This window comes from Rana temporaria, chromosome 1 (assembly GCF_905171775.1).
Source record: "Rana temporaria chromosome 1, aRanTem1.1, whole genome shotgun sequence".
Lineage (NCBI taxonomy): Eukaryota > Metazoa > Chordata > Amphibia > Anura > Ranidae > Rana > Rana temporaria.
This window is the reverse complement of record NC_053489.1, coordinates 94,819,159-94,841,128: the sequence shown is the minus strand read 5'-3', so window position 1 is coordinate 94,841,128 and position 21,970 is coordinate 94,819,159. Positions and strand designations below refer to the sequence as shown.

The window sequence follows — 21,970 nt, the reverse complement described above, 5'->3', positions numbered from 1 at the left end:
CCCCTTCTGCTGCTTGTAGTAAACAAGCAGATGTTTAGCAGCTCCGATCGCTTTTACCAAAAAGGGCATCGCTGTATCTAAAGAATTGTATCTGGATGATGACTGTAACTGCAGCCATCATCCAGATATGACAACCAATTCCCGAGGATGCACATATGCGCACATTGGTCCAGGATAGAAAAGGCTGACTCTAAAGTAAGCTGGCAGAGGTTGTTTGCTCAATGTGATTCTTCCTGCCAATAAAATGGCAAGAACCCTCCAATAAGTATAATAAATGATAAAAAAAATATATTTTTAATCAGCAATCTGCATAGCTGTTTAAGCACCTGCAGGTATTACTGTGTGGCTACAATAGACAATTGTATATACTGTATATACAAATATATATATCATGTGTGTGTTTTCAGATTTTCTCAATCTTATACAGAAAAAAATATATATTTAATATTTTGTTTGTTTTAGAAGCACATATATGGGCCCGGATTCACAAAGCACTTGCGCCGACGTATCTCGAGATACGCCGCGTAAGTGCAAATATGCGCCGTCGTATCTGTGCGCCGTGCCCACAAAACTAGATACGCCTGAAGATAGGCTTCATCCGACCGACGTAACTTGCCTAAGCTGGGGTAGAGTGGGCGCATATTTACGCTGGACGTATTTGGCGCACCCATTGATTTTCTATTCACATATGCAAATGAGGGAGATACGCCGATTCATGAACGTACGTCCGACGCAGTGCGCGTATAGTCATACGTCCGGCGTAAAGTTATGCCCCATAAAGGAGGTGTAACTCAGCAGCATCCATGCAAAGGTCTGCACCAGGGAACTCAAGCCGTCGTATTTTACGTCGTTTACGTTGGACGTGAATATGGCTGGGCGTAGGTTGCGTTCACGCCGTAGGCAGTGATCCGTCTTATCTTAGGGAGTAGATCCGACGTGATTCTGAGCATGCGCACTGGGATGCGTCCACGGGCGCCGTTCATTATACGTATCTGTCTGAGCCTCAGCCCATCATTTGCATGGGGTCACGCCTCATTTGCATGGCTCACGCCCACTTCCACATACGCCGGCTTACGCCTAGGAAACCCAGTGCAGATTTGGCAGCACTGGCTTTGTCAATCCAGTGCTTGCCTCTCTGTGCTGCGTCGGCGTAGTGTAAAGAAGATACGCTACAGCGGCATAAATATGCGCCGATGTATGTGAATCCGGGCCATGGTTTCTTTGGGTGAACATTTCTCAAACAAATGCCATTGGAAACATTTTACAATTTGTCCTCTATTACAGTGTAATACAATGGGAAAATAGATACTACTGTTGTAGGTTGGGCATTTGGGTAACCAAGGTCAACAATAGCTTCACCTTTTGGCATACATGTCAATCACATCCAATGACATGCCGCGCCAGGGGCGGGGCCAAGTGATACAGTGAGTGGCTATAGCTGCCGGCTGTATCACAGGAGCGGGCCCGCAAAAACGAACCCCCATGGGAGAGAGCTCCCATGAAGGGGGTTAGTTCTTGCAGGGAGGAGCTAAGACAGTCACCGAGGGACCCCAGAAGACCAGGTAAGTATAACATGTTTGTTATTTTAAAAAAAAAAATTACCTTTACAACCCCTTTAACCTAATTATCTGCATACTGGGGCCTAATCCTCAAAAACCCGGCGCAACGTAACTTTTTCCATTTAAGTTACACCGCCGCAAAATCTCTAACTAAGTGCCCGATCCACAAAGCACTTACCTAGAAATTTTGAGCGGTGTAACTTAAATCCGGCCGGCGCAAGGCGTTCCTCTTCAAATAGGGGCGATTCCCATTTAAATTAGGCGCGCTCCCGCGCCGGCCGTACTGCGCATGCTCGTGACGTCATTTTCCCGACGTGCATTTGTGGATCGCGACGGGTCAATAAAGTTGCGTCGAAAAAAAAAAAAGATACGGCGGAAAGAAAAAAATTTAAAACAAAAAAAAAACTGCGTCGCTGGACAGAAGGGTCTGCTTTTACAAGGTGTAAACAGTTTACACTTTGTAAAAGCAGCCCTAATTTTAAACATGCACCTTAATACTTACGGAGAAAAAACGAAGCTGAAAAGCTTCGTGGATCTCCGTAAGTGCTAATTTGCATACCCGAGGCGGCATTTCGACGCGAAATGCCCCCAGTGGCGGATGCGGTACTGCATCCTAAGACCCGGCAGTGTAAGTCCCTTACACATGCCGGATCTTCTGTCTATCTCTTGGAAACTGATTCTGTGGATCAGTTCCATAGTTAGAAACAGGGATACGACGGCGTATCAGTAGATACGCCGTCGTATCTCTTTTGAGGATATGGCCCACTGTTCTTCCAGCTCTTCCTTGTTTGTACCTCTTAGGCCCCGTACACACGACAGAGGAACTCGACGTGCTTGGCACGTCGAGTTCCTCGTCTCGTTTTGGGATGAAGCCGCCGAGGAGCTCGGCGGGCCGCCTTCTCCTATAGAACAACGCGGCCAACGAGAAAATAGAGAACATGTTCTCTATTTTCTCGTCGAGCTCCTCGGCGGCTCCATCGAGCCAAAACTGTACAGACGACAGAGATTCTCGGCAGAATCCGGGTTTTGACCGAGTTTCTCGGCGAATTCTGCCGAGAATCTCTGTCGTGTGTACGAGGCCTCACTTTGCAATCTTGTTGTTGCCGTGTTCTAACTTGACATTTTGCTGCCAATCAATTTCAAAATGTCCCTATTTATTTTCTTAAAATTATACATTTTCTCATTTTAAACATTTGACATGTTTTCTAATGTGAAAAAAATATGGGCTTATGAAATGTGCAAATCATTGCATTCTGTTTATATGTAGATTTTACACAACTTTTTTGGAATTGGGGTTGTACTTAATAATTGTTATCTCAAGCATATTTCACTCATCACAGTAAGGTGTATGCCACTGTGTGTAATATGTAAAAGCTGTAAAGTGATTCCTGTAGCTCACACCTACAATGGTGCTGAATTTATTTCATAGCATCAAAAAAGCTTCACTGTAAAATATGAACATTATAGATGTTTGGTGCCCTCCAGTGGTAAGTAAGGAATGTAACAACTATGCATGAAATCGCCCCCAATGTAAACTGAAATACAGAAAATGTAATTTCAACAAAATGTTATTCTGTGATCTCATTTTAACACCAAATTCCTCGCTGCAATCGTTTTCATTTTACCAATCCAAAACTTACTTTAGTTTTCAGTCCAGTGCCTGGATACATCTACAGTAGAAAAAAAAAAGAAATGGCTGCACATCCAAAAGTTCCAAAAATGTGCCTTTATTAAAAATCACCAGGATACACCAAGACACCAGGTATTTAGTCACGTACAGTAGACGTGTTTCACACATTCAAACGGTGCTTAATCATTAATCAGGGTAATGATTAAGCACAGTTTGGATGTGTTAAAACGCGTCTACGTGAATAAATACCTGGGGCCAGATTCACAAAAGAGATACGACGGCGTATGTCCTTATACGCCGTAGTATCTCTGTGATCCGCCCGTCCTAACTATGCGGCTGATTCATAGAATCAGTTACGCATAGATAGCCCTAAGATCCGACAGGTGTAATTGACTTACACCGTCGGATCTTAGGATGCAATTCTAGGCCGGCCGCTAGGTGGCGAGGCCATTGCGGTCGGCGTAGAATATGCAAATGACTAGTTACGGCGATTCACGAACGTCCGCGATGCCCGTCGATCTAAATGATTTCCCGCTGCTGGCTTACTGCGGCCGAGTGCAGGGTGTACCAAGATGGGCGTTGGGATGTTCAACCTCTGATGGAGACACAGAACATCACTTCCATTACGGAAAGTGACAGCCCCGGTCACTGATTCTTATGGAAGATGCGGCTGCGCCCTGCACCCCCTGCCTCGGCCAGCTTACCTTTCGCTGCTGCCAGCCTGTATAGGACTCGCTCTCCGTTCCGCACTCTCCGCCCACTGACTTTCGGTTTGCGAGAAACGCCGCCTCTTCATTCCCAGGTATCGGAGTAGGCATCGGAAGCATTTGTGCGAGTACAAGTACTTGCCTAGGGCACACTGCCTAGGGGATGTACAAGTACTCGCGCAAATTCTCGGTATCGGTGAAACCCTAAGCTCAAATAAATCCCACTTCACCAAGATCCCCATTGGTTACCATGTTTTCTAAACTTCCGGTTTACCTGTAGAGAAGATGAGAACGGTGTTGTCCCAGAGTCCTTTCTGCTGCAATGCTGCTGTGACGTTTCCCACTGCTTCATCCATGGCGGACACCATCCCTGCGTACTGACGTCTTTTCTTGTCCTGGATGGAGCTATAAGGCTCAGTGTACTCCTCAGGAACTTGTAGAGGAGCGTGGACAGACTGGAAGGCCAGATAGAGGAAGAGAGGCTGCAAGAAGGACAAAGCCATGTAAGAACCAGACACACTGTCTGGAATTCATTACAGAAAAATCTAAATTGCATGCACTGGGCCATCTTGTCTAGCCAAGTGCTACTTGCCCCCTCCCCCTCCCCAAAAAAAAAGAAAATATTAAAAGCAGCAAAACATGAACACGGCCCTCAAACTCCATTTCTGGAGCATCAGAAACACAGAATGAATGAACAGAAATAACTCCATACAGAGGCTTCCCGATCATTCATAGACTGAAGCATAGTAAACACATATACTATACCTCAGTTATGAAAAAAAAAAAAATGTCATTGATCAATACAGAGAGGAAGAGAGGGAGAGAGGAAACAGTGGGCCCGGGAGATCACAGCGGGGACCTGCATAGGACAGGCAGCATTTAGAGAAACTGATCTCTTCCATCTCCCTCTTGCAGCCGCTGAATAGGAGGGAGAGGCGGAGAAACTGGCATTCAGCGGCTGCAGGGGCAGGATTTATGTACATCCCGCTGTCTTATTACGACATGCTGCAGCTGTGTCCTAGGTGGCTGCCTAGTTTGCCTAGTGGTAGCACCGGCTCTGAAACTGACAATCACTGTAGTAGATAGCTGGTTCATTCAGTGATAACATTGATCTTCCCCGTGGTCACTCACACAGCAGATCCGCCATTTATAGAATGCCTTGCATTTTTGTCAATGCATACAAGGCGTTTCCTAATTGGACAATGTGGAGATTGTGATATCTCTGTACCTTTGCCCCATGCCAGTGGTGCTGAATGAGTGTACCCCTGTGTTCAGTGTATAGAGGGGAAGATACTCACATAGCACCTGGAAGATCACAGCTATCAACAAGCAAACATGATGTCAGCTAGACCAACCACACACAATACATGCTCATTTTACATGTGCATAACAGAACAAATTCTTTGGATGGAAGAGCCACTATGAGTGCAGGACAGACAGCTCTAAGGATCCATCAGCTAAAAAAAATGGCAGACAGTAGCAGGATGACGTAATATAGATCTCCAGACAACCTATTCAGGCATAGAGCTGAGCTTGATTTTAGAACAGCACTCTGTGTCATAATAGAGCGCCCCATGGCTGTAGTGTAAGTTTTTAATACTCTTTAATTTACAAGAAACTTAGTAATAGTTTAATGTTATCAATTATGAGCGTGTATAAGTAATCACTTCTATCTATATCAGTGGCGGCCACAGGCAACCCACCCCCCCCCCCCCCATCCATGCGTCCGGCCCCCTAATCTACATGCAGGTGGGGAGGGGTGTTATTTTTTGAAGCATGAGATTAGAGCCAGAGGCTCTACTAGGCTTTAAAAAAAGGTGGACTCAGGGTGTAGAGCACTGCGCTCTGAGTCCACCCAATTATGGGAGAGGAGTGGATGAATATACACTATTGTCACACTGATCCTCCTCCTAGCTAATCAGGAAGCGGGTCCTGAGACCCGTTACCTGATTGGCTAAAAGACAGGTGATCCTATTGGATGCTTAGGAGGCGGGAGGAGATGCACGGCTGAAGTTGCTGCGATGCAGAGGAGACGCCCATCCGCCGCCTGTAGGCGGGAACCTAAATGGGGTAAGTGCGGAGCTGGATGACCAACCACTGGGCCCCCGGGGGGAGGGGTGCAGGGGTCTTGCGGCCGGTCATTCAGCCCCGCACCACCGGAGGACTAGGGGGTGGTTGTTTACAGCCTCCCACCAAAAAATAAAAAACAGCCGCCACTGATCTATATATATATATAATATATGTCTAATGTAAATTGAACCATATGGTCTCATTATTCTGAGGGAAGTTGGGAACCTCTGACCTTTCTAGACTGTGGTGTGGCTCAAAACGGTTTTACCTTGTTTTTTTGGCCTGGGATACAGTGTTAATTTATTCGACTAAAATATTTTTGTCAACTAAATTAATACTATTGAGATGACTAAAATACGACTGAAACTAAAATGGCATTTTAGTCAAAAGACTATGACTAAAACTAAATTGAAATTTGATGTCAAAAGTAACACTGCACTACCACATAAGAATAAGTAGGGGACATCTACTAAGCTGCTAAACTGAAAAAAATATAAGAAAAACACCTTTCTTATTTTGTTTCCTTAATATTTAATGTTGGTGATTTATTCAGGTAATATGTGCAATGGCCTTACAGCCAATAGAGTTGACAGTTTTTTTTTATATTTTCAAGTTGTACTTCTGTTTGTCAAAAAGCAATATTTTTGTTTGTTTATGAAACTTGGTTTTATTTATAAAGATGTTATATATCACAACTCTGTGTATGTAGTGCATATTCAAACCTTAATATAATAAATAATAACATGTTATTAGATTTTTACTCCAGTACTATATAAAATGAGTTTGGCCATTCTAAAGAAATGCTTAAATAATGCATTCAAATTTAAACTGGGGAGCTACAGTTCATTGAGGAAACCATGAATGCCAACATGTACTGTGACATACTGAAGCAGAGCATGATCCCCTCCCTTCGGAGACTGGGCCGCAGGGCAGTATTCCAACACGATAACGACCCCAAACACACCTCCAAGATGACCAACCTGAGGGTAAAGGTGATGGACTGGCCAAGCATGTCTCCAGACCTAAACCCTATTGAGCATCTGTGGGCATCCTCAAAGGAAAGGTGGAGGAGTGCAAGGTCTCTAACATCCACCAGATCTGTGATGTCATCATGGAGGAGTGGAAGAGGACTCCAGTGGCAACCTGTGAAGCTCTGGTGAAATCCATGCCCAAGAAGGTTAACCTCCCTGGTGGTATCCCTGAGCGTGACTCAGGGTTGTTTTTCCATGCTAGGATCGGTATCCCGAGTCACGCTCGGGGTAGCTGTGCAGAGTGTGCAGCGGCGCGGCTTACCTGCTCGCTGAATCCACAGACAAGTTACTTACCTTGTCCCTGGATCCTGCGATGCATCCCTGCTGTGTGAGCGAGCGGCGTCCTCTCTCGATTCACACAGTGTCCTCCTGTGCCGCCGATCTCCGTTCCCTGCGACGTTACGACGCACGGGGACGGAGAACGGCGCCAAATTCAAAAAAGTAAACAAACACTTTACATACAGTATACTGTAATCTTATAGATTACAGTACTGTATGTAAAAAATACACACCCCCCTTGTCCCTAGTGTCTGCCCAGTGCCCTACATGTACTTTTATATAATAAAAACTGTTCTTTCTCCCTGCAAACTGTAGATTGTCCATAGCAACCAAAAGTGTCCCTTTATGTCAAAAATGGTTTTAAAGCAGCTAGAAAACAGCGATAATAATTTATAATCACTTGCAGAATTGTGCGATAGCGATTTGTGGGGAAATTCGTCATCAAAAATAAATAAATAATGACAGCGACAATTCTGCAACTGAGCAAATTTCAGTGATTTTGATTTGATTACATTATTGAATAATTTTTATTATAATTATATTATTATTTGTTATAATTATTTATAGTTATTTATTATATTATAATTTATAATTTTGTTTTAAAAAAAAATCATACCCGGGATGCCTACTAGACTCTTGTTTGGTCAGATTTAAATGAGTTATTCCTAAGAATTGCAGGCCTACAGTATAAAACGCCAAATTCCTTGCAAATAATTGTACCGCTTTTGGTACGTAATTCCAGACAGAATCATACCGCCAGGGAGGTTAAGGCAGTGCTGGAAAATAATGGTGGACACACAAATATTGACACTTTGGGCCCAATTTGGATATTTTCACCTAGGGGTGTACTCACTTTTGTTGCCATCGGTTTAGACATTAATGGCTGTGTGTTAAGTTATTTTGAGGGAACAGCACTAGTTTACATTGTAGCAAAATGTAATTTCTTTAGTGTTGTCACATGAACAGATAGAATAGAATATTTTCAAAAATGTGAGAGGTGTACTCACTTTTGTGAGATACTGTGATTATATATATATATATATATATATATATATATATATATGTGTGTGTGTTTTTTTTTTTTTTTATAAATGACAGTTATGCACACCTTCTCAGACTTGTGATTAGTGATGAGATCCACAGCTCTCTCTGTAAATAGGTGAGTGGAGTATTTCTTGTCATACCCTTTGGCTGGTGCTTCTCCATCTCGAAAGTCTAGAGCACACATGGTTTTGTTCAGAGCAATAATTTCATAGCATCTCTCATGGCTGTAATAATCTTCACTGCCAAGAAGATATCCTGGAATACAGAACAAGATGCAATACATAAAAACAAAATTTTAGCAGTTGTTAATGTTACTTTACTTCTATGTGGTCAGTTGATCTGTGCTTTCACCTAAGGCCTAGTACACACGAGAGGATTTATCCGCGGAAACGGTCCGGAGGTCCGTTTCCGCGGATAAATCCTCTGGCGGATTTTGATCTCATGGTTGTACCAACCATGAGATCAAAATCCCCGCGGAATTCCTCGGCGGTGACGTGTCGCGCCGTCGCCGCGATGATGACGCGGCGACGTGCGCGACGCTGTGATATAAGGACTTCCACGCATGCGTCGAATCCCACGCATGTGAGGGATGGATTCGACGGATTGATCCGGTGAGTCTGTACAGCCCAGCGGATCAATCCGTTGGACTGGATTCCAGCGGATCGATTTCTTAGCATGTTAAGAAATTTTGATCCGCTGGAAATCCATCGCGGGGAAAAATATCCGCGGAAAAATATCCGCTGGATCGTACACACCAGGGGATCTATCTGCTGAAACCAGTCCGCGGATAAATTCCAGCGGATAGATCCTCTCGTGTGTACGGGGCCTTTGTTTCACAAGACTTTCGCCTAAGATTTACCCAATTTCAAATAAGATTCATGGAGAAAATTGGTCATTTTTGGGTCAAAACACTGATAATTAAAACTCTGTGTTTTCAGTAGGTTAGGGTACATTGCAATTGTGACCAGCCCCAGTGTGAATCAAAACACTAGAAATCTGCTGATTCCTGCGGCTGCTTTGCCACCTAGTTGAAGTGAGAGATGATACCGCTCTAAAAGCTGGCTTTGCTTCCATCCCAGTAAACCAAAAATGTGCTGGCTATGCACAGAAGAAGGTCCTGGACTGCCGCACTCCTTAAAACAATGGGCCGGATTCAGAAAGAATTTACGTTGGCGTATCTATTGATACGCCGCGTAAATTCTAAGCTGTGCCGGCGTACCTTCTTTCTGTATTCAGAAAGCAAGATACGCCGAAATTTGGCTAAGATCTGACTGGCGTAGGTTTCTTACGCCGTCGTATCTTAGTTGCATATTTATGCTGGCCGCTAGGTGGCGCTTCCGTCGATTTACGCGAGGAATATTGAAATTCGGTAGATACGCCGATTCAGAAACGTACGTCCGGCCGGCGCATTTTTTTACGTCGTTTGCGTAAGGCTTTTTCCGGCGTAACGTTACCCCTCATAAAGCAGGGGTTAGTCATGTTAAAGGAGTTCTCTAAGCTAAAACTTTTAACCCCCGCTGTGCCCGGGCTGTAAAACTATACAAAATAAACTTTCACTTACCTGCCTACGATCCCCCGTTGTTCCGATATCGCCGTCCCGTTCTCCGGTCCCGGTCTGTTCCACTTCCTGCGGGTCGGTGACTCATAGTGCGCTCAGCCTATCAGCGGCCGCAGCAATGTCCCGTCGCGGCCGCTGATAGGCTGAGCGCACTGTGAGTCACCGACCCGCAGGAAGTGGAAGAGACCGGGACCGGAGAACGGGACGGCGATATCGGAACAACGGGGGATCGTAGGCAGGTAAGTGAAAGTTTATTTTGTATAGTTTTACAGCCCGGGCACAGCGGGGGTTAAAAGTTTTAGCTTAGAGAACTCCTTTAAGTATGGACGTCAGAAACGACCGAACAGCGTCGTATTTTACGTCATTTACGTTAGTCGTTCGCGATCAGGGCTGTACGTAAGTTCCGTTCACGTTGAAAGCATTGACAGTTTGCGGCGTAATTTGGAGCATGCGCACTTGGAAACGTTCACGGACGGCGCATGCGCCGTTCGTAAAAAACGTCAAATACGTGGGGTCACAATTAATTTACATAAAACACGCCCACATCATCCACATTTGAATTAGGCGGGCTTACGCCGGACAACATACGCTACGCCGCCATAACTTAGGGCGCAAGTTCTTTATGAATACGGAACTTGCGCCCTAAGTTACGGCGGCGTAACGTATCTGAGATACGTTACGCCCCCGCACAAAGTTACAGCGGGCTATCTGAATCTAGCCCAATGTCTTTATTGTACAAATAAAATCCAAAAAAACACCAAAGCGATGCAGTCAAAATGAAGTGAACAACAGGATGTCACAGAGAGTTAAGAAGGAGTTTTCTCACTACAAAGATAAAAGAAAAACAGGAATGCTGGGACATGTCTTGATCAGGTGTGTCAAACTCAATTTCATTGTGGCCCGCATCAGCAATATGCTTGCCCTCAAAGGGCCAGGTGTCTGTGTGTTCGCCGCATAGATGTACAGAGAACCCCACCCTCACATCAGATGTCAAGAGCCCCCCAACCATTAGAAGTCAAGAGTCCCCACCCTCCCTTACATCACAGTGCCCGCCCCCTTTGTGCTGCTGCCAGAAAGAAGCTGAGGTGCAGGGTCTGGAGGAGGACCAAAGGAGGGCTGGGGTCAGCAGCCAGGGTCTGGCTAAATGCTGAGATCAGGGGAGGCAGAGACAAAGAGGTGCTGTGGCTCCACAGAGAGGCGCAAGACCTGCAAATTTCTGTTCTCTTTGCTGCCGACTGCTGAGACAGGGGCAGATATGAACCTATGCAAGGCTGAGGGGAGAAGTGCAGGATCTGGTGGGGCAGTTCTGTCCTCCTCTCTGCTGCTGACTACTGACACAAGATGGGGGACAGAGAAGAGGAGGTTGCCGCAGCTGCAGGAGAGGTGCGAGGGCCACATGAAATGGCCCTGGTGGGCCAGATTCGGCCCATGTTTGACACATGTCTAGATGAAGAGAGGAGGTTTGGGGGGGGGGTATAAAAGGTTGGGTGGAAAAAGTGAAGTGTCTAATTAAAGGCATGATCTGTGTGATTCCATATAGCAATCATATATTCAAGTAGTGGAGTTACCTGGCAAGAGCTTATGCAGTCCCTCCAATGTGACCTTCTCTCTATAGCAAATGTGTGCCTGTTCTGGAAAGGGCAAGTTTGGGAATGGGAGAGTTGGAATGGCAGGTGTGGTGGTGTCACGTACCTTACCAGACTCCGAAGTGCTGAGAGGGCTTCCCTTACGACAAGTGCAGAACGCCCCCTGGAGGTGACACAGGGGGTGTTCGGCCCAGAGATGCAAGGGTTGCCAGCTTCGACTTGCTGAGTGATGTTGGAGATCAGCTGTATGCCAGGATACGTAGTCAGGCAGGGGTACCTCAGAAGTACCAGATGAGGTAGGCTGGCAGGAAGACCCAGGGGCGGAGTCAGGAGCCAAGCCGGTAGTCATGCACATGAAGCAGGAAGAGACGGGAACAGGTCAGGAGGCGAGCCAAGGTCATACACAGGAACCAGCAGACAGGAGCAGGACAAAGGATAAGCCGAGAGACAAGCCAGGGGGTCCATGCACGGAGAAGTCTGGTCAGGCAAGCCGGGTCGTCAACAGGAACTCAGGAACAAGAACACAAGGTACAGGAACTCAGGATAACATCCAGGGCTGAAGATCATGCAGCAGTTGGTCACTGCTGCAGCAAGCTTTAATAGGGCACTGAGTTCACAGTGTTGTTGCTCGTGTGCGTGCACTTGCGCGCAGTCTGCGAGCGGTGTGCGCGCTCATGCGCATTGTGCTTGTTGGGTCGTGCAAGACAGGTCTGCCAGGTCTCAGTTCATAGTTGGTTCTCTGACAGGTGGTCAGAGCAGGAGGGTTTGGGTGACAATCGAGGAGTGATGAGGGTCAGGCATGGTAGTGATGGCCGGGAGGTAAGAGGTATTAAGCCCTCCTAAAGGGATGGAGGCATCGCAAACCTTAAAGGAGAGAGATCAAGAGGCTAATACTTAAAGTGCTATTTCACTTCTTTTTAGAAGTCAACAACATCTGGTGAGTGCGGTGTGTGTGTGTTTATGTCTTAAAAGAATGGAGGAATGTAATGCACTATAATTGGGCACAACACATGTTTTATTTTCTTGGATTGATGGTTTATACATGCGAGCACTTTTGTAATGTTACTGTAATGAAATACTGTTTTTTTTACTGAGTTTACAATAAAATTACTACAACATATGCGCTTCTTTCCCCTATGGTTGTAATGGGGGCAACACTGAGTACCCTAAAGCGACGGAGGTATCGCAAAGACCTTACAGAAGAGAGATCCAGCGGCTGGTACTTAAAGGGACTGCATGACACCGATGAAAAAAATTAATTTAAAAGCCAACAATGTTTGGTGAGTGCGGTGTGGGTGTTTTTCTTAAGACACAGAGGGGAAAAAATGCACTTTGATCTGGAACAACACATGTTTCAATATTTGGACTGATGATTCATGCACATGAGCACTTGATTTGCAAATATACAGAATATAGATGTGTGTTAATATGGTAGCCCTGTCTCTAATCTAAAGGAACTATATTCATGGATCTGAACAGGAGATCAATGTTAGTCTATGGGTAGGCCAATGTAAATGGATAAATATTTTTCTTTCTTTTCTGGACAAAGACATGTTGGATCGGCAGTTAAAGGATGTAAACAGGTGCACATCCATTTACACCAGCCTGCCCATAGACCTAACACAGGTCTGTGAGGGAAAAAACTGAACACACACATTTCTGTTCTGTTCAGAATACTGTTGTGTTGGTCTATCACATAAAATCCCAAAAAATACATTTACGTTTTTGAGTGTAACAAAATGTGGAAAATCTCAAGGGGTATGAATACTTTTTTTCAAGGCGCTTGTAAGTTCACTGATCACCTGCTGATCGGAATAGACGTTGTCCACATGAAAGGGTCCTTAATTACTGTAGTGCTTCAAGACATAATACAAGCGGAAATCTATTGAGAAATAATATCATCATCTCTCCAAAGTAAGTGTCAAATCCTCTTCGGGGTTGGCAGACAGTCTTTCTTATACATGCCGAGGTGCCATTTTCCCACCATATGTGTGACATAGCAGCGTCTTCAGTAGCTCGGGTAGAAGCTTCTCATCCAGAGGTAGGCAATGGGGCTGACAGGGCCAAATGATCTCATGCTGCAATCCTGTGTGAATCTATGTATAAGGAAAAAATGCAAAAAACGAACTAGATAGCAAATAAGAAGAATATCAATGTATAATGACTTAGGGATTTTTTTTTTTTTTTTTTTACAGAGAATAGGTGCAGGCAGAGCCTGTGCTACCACTAGGCAAACTAGGCAGCTGCCTAGGGCGCACTACTGCCTAGGGTGCCTGGCCACTGGTGTTCCTACTCTCATCTTTCTGCAGCAAGCAACTAAGTCTCAGCATCAGTAGGCAGCCGCACATAGTTTTCAGAGGCACAGTGGCAGCGAAGGACTGTGTCTGTATCCCGACTTTTGAATGAATGGAAGTAAGCAAACATTCATGATGGGCGCTGGTGAGGCTGCATTTGATGGGCGCTGGTGAGGCTGCATTTGATGGGCGCTGTGAGGCTGCATTTATGGCACTCCATTAAAAGGTGGGTATACATGGACAGGGCAAAGGAGGTGGAGTCAGGGGTGGAGCCAATGGGGGAATTGGCCAAATGAGGTTTGCCTAGGGTGTCAAAAATCCTTGCACCAGCCCTGGGTGCAGGTACTCCCCCTTTACAAGCCATCTTGTCTCCACCCCCTTTCCCACCTTCAAGCTCCGTCCCTTTGTTGCACCCCCTATCCACCCCCTTGTACTGCCCCTTTTGGAGAATACAGAACATTCATTTTTTATGCTAATTCATTTGTATGGAATTTTTTTATGAGAAAGCAGTAAAATAGATCCCCTGCAGCCGGCAACAATAGAACCCCAGCAACAATAGAACCCCTCAGCAACAATAGATCCCTCTGATCAACTATAGACCCGCATCAGCAACACTAGATCTCCCAGTAGCCAGCATTAATAGATTCCCCAGCAGCCAACAGCAACAGACTCCTCCCTCAACAGTAGATCTCTCCATCAACAATATATCCCCCAGCAATAATAGTAATAGATCCCCCCACCAGCAGCAATAGACCTCCCAGAAACAATAGATCCCCCAGCAATAATAGTAATAAATTCCCCCACCAGCAGCAATAGACCTCCCAGCAACAATAGATCCTCTTGCAGCCAGCATCACCCCAACACCCTTTGGCATTATATACATTCAGTGCTGTAGGTGCCGGAACTGCGTTCCCATGCGTTTCTGCTACAGCCGCCCTTCCCCTTCTGCTGCAGCTGCCCAAAAAATGTAGCTATTAAGGAGAGGTCTGTTTGACAACCGGTGCTTGTTTCAGGTACAAGTACTTTCCCTAGACAAGTGCGGGAAGGGGAATACAGAGAGGGTGGGAGGCTGATACATCTCCTTTCCCCGCTGCATCTCTCTGCTACCACTTGACTTGGGCAAGTGCCAAGACAAAAGCTGGTTATCAAGTGGCATTGTTGGACAACAGCAATGTCAACCTCATAATTAGGCTAGCAAAGCACAAAGGAACATTGACAAATTGCTACATGTACTTTGTCCTCTGGGGCACAGAACACTGAACACAAATTGAAGTTAGAGCTCTTCTATAACATTATTACAAATAGAATAACATACTGTGAGGGGGTTAGCTCGGTAGCGGGGTGTGTGGCCCCCTTGGTTGGGTTCACCACACACTGAATTTATACAGACTGGCAGTCGAAGACAGTTTGAAAACAAAGTTTTTGGTTTATTCTTCCAACTTGCTGGAAGACAAATTGCAAGCATCCAAACAGCATAAACAAAATCAAAACATAAATAAACTCTGGCACCGTGGGCGGTCTACCTTCCACACAGGAACCTATCTAAGGAGTCTGGCTCAGCCTAGTGCCGGCCAGACAGTGCTGGACATATAGCAGAAAACAATAGTCTTTTGATTTTTATCACACAGAAAAATCCTTCTCTCCTCACCTCCTCAGAAGACTTTAATGCTGCTCTCCTTACTCACAACGCCTCAGGAATGATCCAGCAACAAAGTGGTAATCCTCAGGGCTACTTATAGAGGCCTTAATTGCCTCATTCTGAACAGCTGAAGTTTTTCAACGGTATTAGCCTTTCTCTGGCTACGTTTTTAGCCGACGCCCCATAACAATCTGTGTATCATCTAAACAAGGCAGAAATGTATGTCCCATCAGTGACAACACCATATATCTACCTGACTTCCTGTCACAATACTAATTGTAAAATGAATTTGGTATTAACTGTAAATACCCGATCCCATACCTTCTTCCAGGACTCTGCATGGAAACTGGAGATAGAAAAGTACTCAATATTGTAAAAGTTCTGCCTAAGTGAAGACACTACAAGATGTCTGGAGCACTGGTGCGCAGTCATGTTGGAACAAAATGTCTTGGTATGCTTAAGAGTTCCCTTCACTGGAACTAAGGGGCCAGCCAACCCCTGAAAAAATAACCCCACACCACAATCCCCCCTCCACCAAATGATTTGTACCAGTGCACAAAGCAAGGTCCATAAAGACATGGATGAACGAGTTTGGGGTGGAGAAACTTGACTGGCCTGCACAGAGCCCTGACCTCAACCCGAGAGAACACCTTTGGGATGAATTAGGAGCGGAGGCTGCTAGCCAGGCCTTCTCGTCCAACATCAGTGCATGTCCTCACAAATGCGCTTCTGGAAGAATGATCAAACATTCCCATAGACACACTCCTAAACTTGTGGACAGCCTTTGCAGAAGACTTGAAGCTGTTATAGCTGCAAAGGGTGGGGATACCCAATATTGAACCCTACTGAGGAAGACCCATACACATGTAGCACTAACTCCGAAGGAGCTGCTGAGTAGATTTGGGTGGCACGTTACCTCCATCTTCTCGCTGTCCAGGGTGTAATGAGAGTCTGAAGAATTTCAATGTCCACACGATACACTTCCTTTTCTGGGATTTATTTGTTAGAACTTAATAGAAAAGAAGTTGGGGGTGGAATAAATAGGTTCAGGTGTATAGTCACAAATAGGAAACATTCCTGCTTCCAGCAAACAGTTCTCGTCGCCACTCTAGCAAGAGTGGGCATTGCTCACCCAGATAGGTCCCTCTCTGGCCTAGCAGCCGGGATGGCGCACGGAATAAAGTACAGTCTCTGCCACAGACCTTTCTTTATGAGGAGACACTTTTGGTCCAGAATCCCCTGCCACAGGATTCAGCACCCGAACTCTCCAGCTTAGCTTTTAGTAGAACTTTAGACCCGACAGGCGACACTGTCAAGCCTCTCAGTGTATGGTGCATCCTTCAATGAAGTTTCCAGGCCTTCTCCCAAGATTCCAACCTCTTGCATGGTCCTCTCCAGGATAGGTCCTCCCCTGGCTTCCTTCATCAAGTGGCTTCCTCCCGCAGGACAGACGGTACAGGATCACCTCTGAAAAGGCAGGCCCCAGTCTGACTACTGGGCCTACCAGGCGAAGCTGCGACCCCGGACCAACGTGGACACGATCTAGGACAGACCCCCCAACAATGGCGTCTGTCCCTTAAGTACCACCTCCCCAGCATGCACAGCGAGGCGACCACTCCCACTGATTCGCTGCTGGAAGGAAAACCCAGTGCACCCTGACCTTGCTGCTGCCACCCTTGACCTGGAGTGGTAATGATACCCCCAGACAAGCAATGGTGGACTCCCAGCACAGCCATGCTGGAACAGAAGCTAAATTTGCCATTAATCATATTAGTTTGAGCCAAATAACAGCTTAGACCCCACTAAATTTACTGCAGTGCCTGTTCAACAGGAGCAGGGCGCTACACACAATTAGATTTTGTCTTCAGATTTACCAAAACCATGTAGTGCAAGGGCCGGCCTGATTGCATACAAATTGAAACATCTTATGCCGCATACACCTGACCGTTTTTCGGGTTCTAAAAAATGACGTTTTTTTTTTATGTCATTAAAAACTATCGCGTGTGGGCTCCAGAGCATTTTTCACGATCAAAAAAATGGGCATTAAAAATTTGAACATGCTCTATTTTTTCACTAAGTTTTAAGGTTGTAAAAAATGGTCGTGTGTGGGCTTTAATGACGTAAAAATCGAGCATGCTCAGAAGCAAGTTATGAGACGGGAGCGCTCGTTCTGGTAAAATTACAGTACGTAATGGAGTAAGCACATTCATCACGCTTAACAGACAGAAAAGCGTGAATCGTCTTTTATAACACGGATCAGCTAAAGCAGCCCAAAGGGTGGCGCATCCGAATGGAACTTCCCCTTATAGTGCCGTTGTACGTGTTGTACGTGTTGTACGTCACCGCGCTTTGCTAAGCATTTTTTTTTCACGATCGTGTGTAGGCAAGGCCGTTTTAATGATCGGGTTGAAAAAAAAACGTTGTTTTTTTCTAGACCATTAAAAATTTAATTTTTAGAACCCGAAAAACGATCAGGTGTACGCGGCATAAGGTTTGACCTCATATTATATGGTTTTGGTAAATCTGAAGACACAAATCTGCAGAAAATCTAATAGTGTGTACGAGGCTTAAGACTGGTATGCTATTAAAGTTGTAAAGGCAGGTGTCCCAATACTTTAGGTCATTTAACCACTTAAGGAACCTGCGCACAACTATATACGTCCTCAACCAAGATATCCATCTCTTCACGCGCCAGTCCTTTAAACGATAATGGTGTCTGCGCGGCGGATTCGCCGCGAGATCACCGTTATCGCAGCTCTCTCTCGCACCCTCTGGCATTTTTTTTTTAAACAGTGTAAAAATGAATTAAATTTAAATAAATAGGAAAACAATTTTTTTTTTAAAAGCGCCCCGTCCCGACGAGCTCGCGCGCAGAAGCGAAAACATACGTAAGTAGCGCCCGCATATGAAAACGGTGTTCAAACCGCAAAAGTGAGGTATCGCCACGATCGTTAGAGCGAGAGCAATAATTCTAGCCCTAGACCTCCTCTGTAGCTCAAAAGATGCAACCTATAGAATTTTTTAAACGTTGCCTAGGGAGATTTTTAAGGGTAAAAGTTTGACGCCATTCCACGAGCGGGTGCAATTTTGAAGCTTGACATGTTGGGTATCATTTTACTCGGCGTAACATTATCTTTCACAATATAAAACAAAATTGGGCTAACTTTACTGTTGTCTTATTTTTTATTAAAAAAAGTGATTTTTTTCCAAAAAAAGTGTGCTTGTAAGACCGCTGCGCAAATACGGCATGACAAAAAGTATTGCAATGACCGTCATTTTATTCTCTAGGGCAGCCATTCTCAACCAGGGTTCCTCCAGAGGTGGCTAGGGGTTCCTTGAGCTGTGGTTGATTTAGCTCCTGTTTGATGGTGCCTACATAGTTCTGAGCCAATTCCACTTGGAGGAGCCAGTGGTATTACACCAATGATCTTCATAGTTCTCTGTAAGGGGGGCATTCTTACCACTACTGTAAAAAAGGGCATTCTTCTCACTGACCACCAAAGTGAGGGGCATTATACCCACTGACCCCCAATGAATGAGTTTTATCAGGGGTTCCCCGAGACCTGAAAATTATTTTTAGGGTTCCCCAGCGGTAAAAAGTTTGAGAAAGGCTGCTCTAGGGTGTTAGAACCCCCAAACATTATATATATTTTTTTCTAAGTAATTTTCTAGCAAAAAAAAAACGGTTTTAATCTTGTAAACACAGAGTCTGAAAAACAGGCAAGGTCCCTAAGTTAACCACTTAAGATATGGACCTTTAGGCAGGTAAAGGACCCGGACAGTTTTTGCGATTCGGCACTGCGTCGCTTTAACTGACAATTGCGCGGTCATGCGACGTGGCTCCCAAACAAAATTGGCGTCCTTTTTCCCCACAAATAGAGCTTTCTTTTGGTGGTATTTACACACAGCTCTCCCCGTTCTTCAGCTCCGGGGACCAATTGCGGGACTCCAGCGGCGATCGTGTCCGCTGGTCCCGCGGCCGCGCTCACGGAGCTTCGGACCGTGTCGCGGACGCGCGCCCGCGACCCACGGCTGGGCACTTAAAGAGGACGTACAGGTATGTGCTTGTGCCCAGCCGTGCCATTCTGCCGACGTATATCTGCAGGAGGGGGTCTTTAAGTGGTTAATGTATCTATTAGATTGCAGCTTACCAATTCATAGATGTGATGGCTGTATTTATTTTTGTAGGCTTTCTTTCCTTTTTCACCTGGTGATCTAGTCAGTTAAGCCTGGTACACATGATCGGATTTTCTGCAGACAAAGCCTCGGACTTTTGTCCGAAGGGTGCTGGCCAGTAACTTGTCTTGCATACAAACGGCACACAATTGTCGGCCAACAAACACAAACATAGTTACGTACTATGTGTTTTTTCAGCTCTTTAGTGCCATCCTTTGGGCACCTTTTGCTAATGTTGTGTTTGGTGAGCATTGCTTCCGAGTATGCGTGTTTGTACTTTGGACTTTTGTCCGACGGACTTGTGTACGCACGATTGGAAAATCCAACAACAGAATGTTGTCCACGAAAGATTTTAAAGCCTGTCATCCAACATTTGTCCATGGAAAATCCGACAACAATTGTCCGATGGAGCATAAAAAAGGTTGGATTCTCCGCCAACAGGCTGTCAACACACAATTTCCATCTGGACCTCTCCCCACTGTAATCCACAGACCTCACCCCACTGTATAGGAAGATTAGTGCTTGCTTAGTCTTACAAGAGAAGCCGGCCACGTGGTGTGCCGATCCACATATGGTGACCCGTTCGGATCACGGATCATTTACAATCTGTTGCACCACTAGTACCGATCAAAAAAATGTACGATTAATCGAGGAATTAAGCCTTAATTTCCACAGCCCTTTATATACAGTATATATTATATAAAATGTTTTGTTTTTTAAAGCGGTTGTATACCCGGAGCAGTTTTTTTTTTTTTTTACACACCTGAAAGGGAAAAGGCATCATGAGCTAGTATGCACCGCATACTAGCTCATTATGAAATACTTACCTTGGAACGAGGTGTGGGGAACTTACCTGGTCCACGCCGAGGGAAATGTCATCTTGCCTCGGCGTGTCTTCCGGGTATCGCCACTCCAGCGCTGTGATTGGCTGGAGCGGCAATGTCGCATGCGCGCGTGAGACTTTATTCCGGCAATCAGCGGCGCATTGCGAGGGGAATATCTCCTAAACCGTACAGGTTTAGGAGATATTCTTTATACCTACAGGTAAGCCTTATTATAGGCTTACCTGTAGGTAAAAGTGGTAGTACAGAGTTTACTACCACTTTAATGAGATGTTTGTTTTTCATTTTGTACAGTTAGTAGAACAGCAGTGACATAGAACCGTGTGTCTAGAACAAGGCCTAATGCCGCGCACACACCATCACTTTATGTGATGAAAAAAAACAACGTTTTTAAAAACGTCACTTTAAATGACCGTGTGTGGGGGAAAACGTTGTTTTATGTCTTGTGAAAAACGACAAAAAAAAATTGAAGCATGCTTCAATTTTATGTGTCGTTTTTCAAAATGTCGTTTTTTACTTCACAGAAATTGACCGTGTGTAGCAAAAAACGACGTTTAAAAGACGTTTTTACACCCGCGCATGCCCAGAAGCTAGTTATGAAGCGAGCTTCAATGGAAAAACGTGGTGAACGTAACCTCGCTTTGCTAGAGCATTGTGAAAAAACGATGGTGTGTAGGCAACATCGTTTTTGAAAATTGAAGTTTCAAAAATGTCGTTTTTTACTTCACAGAAAATGATGTTTTTTTTCATCACATAAAGTGATGGTGTGTACGCGGCATATGAATCGGTCCATGCAAGATTCTGATAACAGGAAAACAGACAAAAGCCAATCCAACCAGACACACGACAACAACATTCATAACTTGTCTGCTGCCTTTCAGCCCAAACCACCAGTCATGTGACCAGCCTGAGTCATGTGACTGTGAACTGAAAATACAGTGTACACAGACTGAGACGGCACCATGAGCAAGCTGCAAGAGTAAGACGGACAGATAAATAAACAGACACAAGGACACTTTTGTCCGAGCATCAGCCCAATCAGCTTCTAGCTTTCATTTTCAAAGTTGAACTAACAACTAACTAGTTGAACAAGGTAAGGATAGAAGCTGGTTGGTTACTATGCACAGCTGCTCCAGATTCTGTGTTCTCCAGTCTTAGTAAACCCCCTACCCCCATAATAGGGTCACTGACCTGGTATCTGCCACTCATCAGCTGGCTCCGGGACGGGGTGCACAGAGGCTGCACATAGTACCCCCCCAGCCTCACCCCCTGCCCAGACAGCCGGTCCAAATTGGGGGTCCTGATTTCCGATCCGTGGAAGCCGACATCGTTCCAGCCCAGATCATCTGCCAGTATGAATAGGATGTGTGGGGGGGAGCCGAGCACAGCCTGGCACAGCGTCAGCCCTATCCACCCGCACAGCAGAGCCCGGAGACCCAGCATGGTTCTGCCACTGACTGCAGATGGCTCTTCTATTTCATTCAGGAACTGGCTGCTGAGCCCAGGGACCGCCCTGCACCCTCCTCTCTTCTGACATGTCACACATGGTAGGAGG

The 21,970-nt window shown here is 45.4% G+C and overlaps 1 protein-coding gene across 1 annotated transcript in view; it reads right to left on the bottom strand.

Moving 5' to 3' along the window:
- Positions 1-21,927, bottom strand: part of LOC120929350 (arylsulfatase B-like) — a 32,820-nt gene extending 10,893 nt beyond the window's left edge. The window contains 6 exon segments of the mRNA XM_040340736.1: positions 4,171-4,378; positions 8,385-8,576; positions 13,376-13,399; positions 13,401-13,470; positions 13,472-13,560; positions 21,607-21,927. Of these exon segments, the coding sequence (XP_040196670.1) occupies positions 4,171-4,378; positions 8,385-8,576; positions 13,376-13,399; positions 13,401-13,470; positions 13,472-13,560; positions 21,607-21,858 (835 nt within the window). The 5' untranslated portion in view covers positions 21,859-21,927.
- Positions 21,928-21,970: the final 43 nt, after the last annotated feature.